At 34.2% G+C, this 8739-nt stretch overlaps 3 protein-coding genes across 3 annotated transcripts; 2 read left to right on the top strand and 1 right to left on the bottom strand.

Annotated features, from left to right (window-relative positions):
- The first annotated feature begins 238 nt into the window (after positions 1–238).
- LOC136998933 (uncharacterized) lies at positions 239–1050 on the top strand. Its single transcript, XM_067352315.1, has 3 exons — positions 239–375; positions 561–693; positions 774–1050. Exons 1-3 carry the CDS (start codon positions 310–312, stop codon positions 983–985), a joined length of 411 nt encoding a protein of 136 aa, XP_067208416.1. The 5' UTR covers positions 239–309; the 3' UTR covers positions 986–1050.
- A 116-nt stretch (positions 1051–1166) lies between these two features.
- LOC136998934 (uncharacterized) lies at positions 1167–1866 on the top strand. The gene is made up of 3 exons (XM_067352316.1): positions 1167–1308; positions 1403–1500; positions 1646–1866. Exons 1-3 carry the CDS (start codon positions 1274–1276, stop codon positions 1864–1866), a joined length of 354 nt encoding a protein of 117 aa, XP_067208417.1. The 5' UTR covers positions 1167–1273.
- Positions 1867–2075: 209 nt separating this feature from the next.
- LOC136998931 (uncharacterized) lies at positions 2076–8484 on the bottom strand. The gene is made up of 3 exons (XM_067352311.1): positions 3220–8484; positions 2879–3116; positions 2076–2771 (listed from the first exon to the last, which is right to left on the bottom strand). The coding sequence occupies exons 1-3, from the start codon at positions 3627–3629 to the stop codon at positions 2199–2201; spliced, it is 1221 nt and encodes a 406-aa protein (XP_067208412.1). The 5' UTR covers positions 3630–8484; the 3' UTR covers positions 2076–2198.
- Between the last annotated feature and the right edge of the window lie 255 nt (positions 8485–8739).

Raw genomic sequence — 8739 nt, forward strand, 5'->3', positions numbered from 1 at the left:
GCAAATAAATGTGAATTTGTCACCAGCCCGTTCCGCTTTTCCGCGCAAATTGTGCTCCATATAATATAAAGGAAAACAATTTCGCGGAACAGAACACGCGGAAACGCGGACATCTAGTAAAGTCTATTAAGTTTATCTTCCGCGTTTCCGCGCATCATGTAATCGCAGCCTGAAGGTGCAATTTCACGTAGCGTCAAAACGCTAGCGGCTCTCCCCACTCTGGCGCTTTTGGTCGATGCGTCGTTTTGCCGCTTGAAATTCGGAAAGGCCCAACTCGAGCAAAAAATAGACGTGTTTGAATTGGTTTGAATGTTGTATCAGTTGTATCAACAAAAAATGAGTTTCAACGACAACGACAGTGAACATTGGAACGAGGTTTGTGTATAATGTGTTATTAATATTAATTATTTAATAGATTGTATATTGGCCTAATGCCTGAAAGGATTTGCAGTAACATATCTTTGTACATAACCTCTATTTAGCCTCTATTTAATGTTTGAACTTATACATCGTCCTTGGAATTGCAAAGCATGGAATTAATATTGTATTTTGCTTTATAGGAAATGGAAATTGTTTATACGTGTGGGCTGTGCGAGATGATTTGCAAGGCCGATGAAATGCAGAGCCACCCGTGCATGGAATCTTTTACACATTATTATCTGGACGAGCAGCATTATTTTTATCCACAGTGTGGTAAGTACTTTATGATAAAATGCATACTATTGTTAAAAGTTTAATACGTGTGCTAGTACTGTTAGTTTTTGTATGTGCAGAGGACGGAACTATTCTGCGTAGAAGCCTTGTGGACGGCATTGAACAAAATGTTTTGGAGATGCCAGAATGTGCAGAAGAGAATATTCAGGAGACAGGAATTCCGAATGAGGAAGAATTTAACATAGAAAATCTTCCGAAGAATGAAAATTTACGGAAGATATTTATAGAAGAACGTCTCATTGAGGCGATTCGAAGACGACCGCCTCTTTGAAATTTCAAGCTTCCAATTGTAGAAAGAGGTGTTCGGAACAAAGAGAAGTTGTGAATGGATGTAGTTGCAGTTATAAAAGGTAAAATTTTTTTAAAATAACGTATCTATGTGTAATAAGGTTTATTACGACTCATTGTGCATTCTTGTTTCGCAGATGTGGTTACTCTAGCTGAAGCCAAAAGGAAGTGGAAGTCCCTCTCAGATACATTCAGAAGGCATCGAAAAAGTGCGGAGTTGCCAAGTGGCTCAGCAGCTAAGAAGATGTCGAAGTGAGTTCACTTCGACAGAATGAGCTTCCTTCAAGATATAAATCTTCAAAATGAGTATGTATGAACTGTGCATAATAAAAATAAATATGATAAAAATAATGTACCTACATATACATGAATTAATGAAAAATATTTCTTGTCATTTCAGAACGACGTCAAACATCTCTGTCGCATATGAAGACACTTCAGCTGATGCTGATTGTGATAGCGTGGATGATAGTATGAGTAGTGTGTCACATACATCACGTAAGATTTTTTGGATTCATTATTTATATTTATGGATCATCTACAATGAGTGGCTTTATGACTAAGACTAAGCTCCTTGTAGACACCCTTTACTATCAGAATGAATAACACGGTACCATAAAACTAAATGTCTTTATTCTTTCAGGTCGTCGAAAAAGGAATAAAGAGGATAATTTTATAAATAAAATACGGGAGTTGATACAGGAGCCCATAAATATTGATATACAGCAGAATGCCCAGAGTCCGTCTGCTGGATTCTGCACCACGGTTGCTCACAAGCTCGATGCCCTGAGCGAAGATGCACGGGACAGGGCGATGATGCGAATACTCGAGGTGCTGCGTGAAGAACGTCAGAGACAAAACTAGATTTAAGTTGTAAATAAAGATTTAGAATATAACTTTTTTATGTAATTTTTCTACTGTTTGTGATAATTTGTGATAATATATTAAATGATAATTTATATATGTTATATATTTTTGTAATTTATTTATATATAATATACTAACTACAAAAAAATAACTCAATACATGTTTATAATAATACTTCTTTATTTATGTCGGTTATTCTGCCAAGGTACCTCTCCTTCACTACAAAAGTAATCGCAAAATTCATCGCGCATCTGAATACAGTTTCGCGCACTGGTATTCGAGCCACAATGACCAATATCTCGAAAAGCACAACCATCTTCAAAGATTCTTCACCAAGAACCTGATGTGAAACTATTTGGATCATTGGCATGAATTTCATCCACCATATCCGCAGAAACATATGCATTTTTATCAATGTCGTCTTTGCGGATCCAATTATGCAGACAAACCGTCGCCTGCACCATCAATTTAGCATTCTCTGGGAAAGCAATAATTGGTTTGCGATATAGCCGCCACTGGCTGGCTAAAATACCAAAAGTATTTTCGATAAACCTTCTCGCACGGCTTAACCGATAGTTAAAAATATCTTGCTCCGATGTCAGTCCGTTCTTGCCTGGATAAGGACGAAGCAAATATGATTTTAAAGGGAATGCTTCGTCTCCCACGAGACAGTATGGCAAAATTCGTCCTCCTGCAACAGTTGATGGTTTTGGTTCATTCATGCGGTTTGCATTGAAGTTCTTGCCGATAGCACTGTCGCCGAAAATACCTCCATCGCTTCGTCGTCCGTACGCCCCGATGTCAACAAAACGAAATATATAGCGTGCATCACAAATGGCCATTAATACTACACTATGAGCATGCTTGTAGTTGTAGTACGTTGAACCAGCATTGTTGGGACACTGGAACAAAATTAGCCATTCATTATTTTTAAGACTGAAAATATAATAATTTATCGATAACTGGTACGGTACAGTGTGTCAGATTATTAATACTACTGAACACATACTTGAATTGTTACATGTTTTCCATCGATAGCACCAATGCAGTAAATGAAATTGGACAATTCTTCAAAATCATTTGCAATTTCGAGCCAGTCTCCTTCCAACAATACTGATAATAAAACCAAAGGACACAAATTGCTCCAAATTGCTTCGCATGTCTCTCGAATAATATTACAAACTGTTGTTACCCCAACTAGATACTGGTATGACATTGACGTCATTGAATCGCCAGAAGCAAGATACCTAGAACATTGCAAAGATACAAAGATATATAATATTTAAACAATATCAAAGCAGTGAACAAGTTTCTTGTATAAAATTTGCAGTAATTTTAACATTTACAAACCTTAATGTTATCATCAAACGTTCTTTCGGTTGTATGGGCTCTCGAATAACATTTTCTTTTATCAATAGCGGTCCAACAATAGATAACAATTCCTCAAATTGTGTTGCGGACATTCGGAAATAATTGTGGAATCGTACTCCATTCTCTATGGTCAGTTTAGGAATTGACACATAATAAAAACTGTGCTCTGGACGATCCTTTAGATATGGTGCTACCCAGTATTGCTTCTTCCTGTACGGTCTCTTTTCATTTTTTTGCAATTTTCGCATAATTGCACACAACACCAGTATTCGTCGTTTCTTAATCTCTTTAGCTATTACTGATAGCAATGTATTTTGTAATGTTGTCGATAAAATACTGTTCGGACAGTTTAAACGCACTTTGACACGCATCCTAATTGTCAGTTTCATACACGAATTTAAATCTATAGAAAAAATTTAAAAAATACAGAAAATATAAATCCACAGCGACTAGCGATTTTTCGCTCCATGAAAAAGTAGCGGGCGTTTAGCGGCTGGCGTTTTATCGGCAGCTTACTATTGAGAGGAAATGTATCACAGAGTGGGGGTAGCCGCTAGCTTTTTGACGCTACGTGAAATTGCACCTTGAGAGTGCAGGCAAGAATAAAGAACGCTTCAATGCAAAAATAATATGGCGTGCCACATTATACCTGTGGAATTGTTAAATTTATCTGATAAAGATAATTGTATAATTGCAATTCCACTATTAGAAAATATAAATATATAAAATATATAAATATAAGTAGTTATATGTTATATTTTTATATTTTTTTATATTTATATTTATATTTTATATTATTTTTGATAAATATTTACATAAGGTCAGCACCTTTGAAAGTCAATGACCTTGACATATGTCGTCAAAGACATATTCCCGAGCAACAATCAAAAGGTTTTAGCCGTCGCTCGTTGATTAAAAAGTTATTAAAAAACATTTCTTGAATACATTATCGTACACTTTTCAAGTGAAGCGATTCCACATGGGTTTACGAATTTCTACGCAAAGCGAGATTCAATCCAAATCTATGTGTCTAGTCTTTCGATAGTGGAATCCCCCCGAAGAGGGGGGAGGGGGAGGGCGGAACATACTGCCTCCACGCATACACTTTCCACGCGAAGGGAGGTTATTAACTCCTAAGAGGTTCCACATGGGTTTGCAACTGAAAGTTAAAAAACTCGCGTGGAAAGTTGTAAACTTGGAAAGTTGGAACCTGAAAAACAATGATGTATTCAATAAATTTTTAATAACTTTTTAATAAACAACGAGCGACGGCTAAGACCTTTTGATTGTTACTCGGGGATATGTTCTTGACAATATATGTCAAGATCATTATCATCATCAACTTTTGAAGGTGCTGACCTTATGTGAATATTTACCTTATTTTTTTATATTTTATATTGTAAGAGTATATGTACTATATACAGGGTGATTCAAAATAACCTGATGTTCTTGCAATGCCATATTCTTGAGTGAATTCGGAGACGATTTTTCCTTTTACAAAATTTTGTTTGAAGCTTAGTTTTCGAGTTATAATTAAAAATAGTTTGATACTTACGAGTCTAATACAATGGACAGACAGGGACGGTGCAATGCGTCATGAGACGATAGTAAACACTTGACAGTCTCATTATACGTTGCGCGTCCCTGCCTGCCCGTTGTACCGAACTCGTAAGTTGCTATTATAACTCTATGCCTATTTTCAATTATAACTTGAAAACTAAGCTTCGGATAAAATTTTGTAAAAGGAAAAATCGTCTTAGAATCCACTCAAGAATATGGCATTGCAAGGACATCAGGTTATTTTGAATTACCCTGTATATGGTAAAACCATTCACTACAAGCATTGGTAGGCCACTTGTATATTGAAGGATTAAATGCCATCTATTAGAAAGAAAGCACACAAATCGGAGCAGTTAATTCGGAGCTAACAGAGAAATGAGTTAGCTATGAAGACGAGCGGATCTAAAATATTCTTTTGGTCGTGCGAGCGTGTACTGGTCCAAAGTATTTGCAAAGTATTTAAAAGACAGTTAAAAGTAAACGGTGCAAGCGTGCATCTATTGATTAATAAAGGTGAGCGTACCTTTCTCGACAGAAAACTATTCATTAACTTTCTAAAAAAGTGAACGTGGCATAGCGTGATCCCCTTTTTCCTGTATAATAATTTGTGCGGTAAATATACTACCAGTGTTGTTCTTCAAGAAGATCTTTTATTTAAAACCGAACCTCTCGATCATCCTAAACCTTACAATATTTTATATTATAAAATATAAGTACTATAAAATCTTTTTCAGCTAGAAAAGTTCCTATTTTTATACTTACAATTTCTTTTTCACGTTTACTTTGAAATTGCCAGCTATTTGATTGATCTAACTATTCTCGCACTGCTTGCACAGGCTTTAGACCCGGTGTAACCAGTTCAATAAACTCTTGCACTAACAATAAATTTCATTGCACTGCAATAGAGAACAGCGTTGGTAACACCAGTTCTGCAATAAAGACCGCTTCAGTGTACACTTCTTGAATTAGTGCAGCCAGTTGAGGAGAAAAACAAACCTTATATATGTAGTTCAGTACTTACTAACAAGGAAGTTTTGATAACCCAAAAATTCTAAAAAACCTGAAACTTTCCAGAAATATAATACCAGAAATATAAACCTAATCAAAAAGCTATTTTTTGTTTTGATTATAAAATGATTCTAGAGGTGAAAACACTATTCAAGAAATCCGATTTTCCGAAAGGTACTTCCATCTCTAGAATCATTTTTTGCCAAAACAAGAAATAGCTTTTTAATTAGGTTCACATATTATATTTTTGCAGTTTCAAATTTTTTCGGTTTATTAAACCGTCCTTGTAAGTTATAATTGGAAATGTTATTAAATCGGATCATATAATAGTGTCTGTATAAATATAGTCAATGTTTAATCCAACATTTGTAGAAACTGATTAATTAATTGAAACATAACCAATTCAAACATAACTTACCTTTTACCAATATCGTAAATTAGAAACGATAAACTTTCAAAATAATTATAGCAACTGGCAGCAAATTTTGTTCCTGTAGGATCAAATGAGATTAAATTCATATAAGAATCGTCGATTCTATTTTGTTCCACGCCGACTCCATAAGATATTTCATTTTCTTCTGTACAACCTTTTTTGTCATCTGTATATTTCAGTATCTACGCAAAAACAAACTTTTTACATACTACATTAACATAACATTATTGCAATTTTTCTTTAATCTTACCTTTATTGACTTCGTAAAACTATTCGCAGTTATAATGTGTTGCGATGTTGCGTCTATGAGATCAATTTGATCACCTAGATATATATTTCTGAATATTTAAAATCATTTTTTTTATCCTCCTCTGATTCAATTCTCCAGTGCTTAATAATACCTTTTCTGCAAGGATTTTTGTCAAAAATAAAAAAAAGAAATAAACATAAGACACAGTTTATAAATATAAATACTCACCCATTACCACTTATAATATAATCATCGCAATGAGCAATAGATTTAATAAAATTGTAGTTATCTCCCACAATCTTTTCATCCTTTTTAATGGTACCGTTCTCTGCGCGATTATAAACAAGAAAATTACCATCTTCACAAAACCAAACCGTATTTTTAGTCACTTGTAGGCATTTGTTACTACATTTAAAATATATTTTCTGTTCTGCTTCATATATTTTACTTTTTTTATATCCTCCATATATCCAGTTGTAATATGTAATAAATATAGAATTATATAAAGATAATAGTGGTTTATGTCTGTAAAAGAAAATAAGACATGTGTTCTTCTGTAAAATCGTGAATATTCTATCTTCTGTCTTCTATCTTCTGAAAATATGTAAATATTGAAATGTATTTTAAAAACATATGATTAAAAAATTAAATTAAGTTTTGCATAATTAAAATCAAGATAAAAAGTTGTAACTTAACATCAATATGTGAAAAAGTTTTATCGACAAATATTGTATTAGATATGAAAAAAGTATGTTTGTTAGAAACACTTTCCTATTAATACATTTAATTGGACAAATTTGGATTAACTTAGAAGTGATTAATGATGTCATTACACCGTCTCTGTCAATAAAAAACGAAATATTAAAAGAATCGGTTTAGCAACCAAAGTGATAAGAAGAAAATTCTAGAACAGTGCTCGGAATTAGTTGAGCATTTCAGCCGATATCCGTGGTTGACGCTTCCTTTTCTCTCCTTACCGCGCGCGCCGCAGCTACTAGGGCCAGCAACGCCGACACGTTCTTTTTTCTATGGTTTTCCCAGTAGGCCCATTCCACTGAAGATAAGAAATAACAAATTCTTAACCAATTGAGTGGTAATGTATTATATATGTACAAAAAAAAAGTACCAAACGTGGTAATGTATCATATATGTACATACATTTCTAAATAACTCCACTAATTTTCAACAGATTTGCATAAAATTTGATATCTTAAAGTTTTTTGGGCTGCTGAATTCGAATCTGTTGTCAAAATTGCAAAATTCAAAATGGCGGATCCAATATGGCGACTGTTAATTGTTAAAACAACTAAAATATTAGAGTTAGGTAAAATATGTATAAAACCTAATTTGTAGAGCTTTTTATGAGCTTTATTTTTTGTTTGACAATTTTTTCCGTACAATAACTACTTTCTGAAATAATTAACAAAAACAGTTTTATTTTTGAACCTTTGAGGGGGGCTGGGGGCGGAGGGGGCATTTGCGCCAAAAATCCATTTGGGAATATTATTTACTAGATAAAATAAGTATTTAGGCTGAATGTAAGCCAAATCGGAGGTGATAGCTTTTCGGAAGTCCACTCTCTTTTTTGATCCACCTCCACTTTTGACTGGAAAGTCGTAGTAAACATTTTCAAAAATCATTGTTCTTGTCTTGAAACGCCCTTTCAAATGATCCCCACTCGATCCATAGTGCCATTTAATATTTTCCACCCCTATTCTGCCCCCCGCTCCTCAGGACGTGGGGGGGGGGGGGAATCCACACCCATTCCGAAAAGTTGCTTTTTTTAACTTTGAACCCATGTTTCACCGTTTTTCGATATTTTAAATTTTGGCTTTTACCACTTTTGGCACAATTTTTCGGAAAAGTCTACCACTTAACTGGTTAATTTAAAAAAAATAGAATATAAAAAATATTAGGTCTATAACTTGAAACCCGGTTTTCTTTTGGAAAAATTAAGTCTTTATTTAAGAAACAAATGAAAAAAATACATCAATCAAAGTATTGGCCATCGTTAAGGCCTATCCAGACAAACTTGCATAACTACATAAGCATATGCATAGAGAAAATGACCAATCACATGTCTTATATAAGGGACGCCATATTGTCGCATAAAACGTAAGCATATCATATACATAGTGTCAAAAAAATTTAATGTATTCAACAACCTTGCATAGAGTATACATAGAGATTCAAACCAATCACGTCTAAATAGACAAAATCGCTACGATTGTTGCACAAAACATAAATG

The sequence above is a fragment of the Linepithema humile genome, chromosome 3 (genome assembly GCF_040581485.1).
Source record: "Linepithema humile isolate Giens D197 chromosome 3, Lhum_UNIL_v1.0, whole genome shotgun sequence".
Lineage (NCBI taxonomy): Eukaryota > Metazoa > Arthropoda > Insecta > Hymenoptera > Formicidae > Linepithema > Linepithema humile.

What these genes read in the sequence shown, in the direction of transcription:
- LOC136998933 (XM_067352315.1), top strand. Translation starts at nt 310, where the DNA reads ATGTTGTATCAGTTGTATCAACAAAAAATGAGTTTCAACGACAACGAC. An exon ending in ACAGTGAACATTGGAACGAG is followed by an intron (nt 376 to 560) that starts GTTTGTGTATAA and finishes TTTGCTTTATAG; the next exon opens with GAAATGGAAATTGTTTATAC. An exon ending in TTATTTTTATCCACAGTGTG is followed by an intron (nt 694 to 773) that starts GTAAGTACTTTA and finishes TTGTATGTGCAG; the next exon opens with AGGACGGAACTATTCTGCGT.
- LOC136998934 (XM_067352316.1), top strand. Translation starts at nt 1,274, where the DNA reads ATGAGCTTCCTTCAAGATATAAATCTTCAAAATGA. An exon ending in GATATAAATCTTCAAAATGA is followed by an intron (nt 1,309 to 1,402) that starts GTATGTATGAAC and finishes TTGTCATTTCAG; the next exon opens with AACGACGTCAAACATCTCTG. An exon ending in TAGTGTGTCACATACATCAC is followed by an intron (nt 1,501 to 1,645) that starts GTAAGATTTTTT and finishes TTATTCTTTCAG; the next exon opens with GTCGTCGAAAAAGGAATAAA.
- LOC136998931 (XM_067352311.1), bottom strand. Translation starts at nt 3,629, where the DNA reads ATGAAACTGACAATTAGGATGCGTGTCAAAGTGCGTTTAAACTGTCCG. An exon ending in CGTTTGATGATAACATTAAG is followed by an intron (nt 3,117 to 3,219) that starts GTTTGTAAATGT and finishes GCAATGTTCTAG; the next exon opens with GTATCTTGCTTCTGGCGATT. An exon ending in GAAAACATGTAACAATTCAA is followed by an intron (nt 2,772 to 2,878) that starts GTATGTGTTCAG and finishes ATTTTGTTCCAG; the next exon opens with TGTCCCAACAATGCTGGTTC.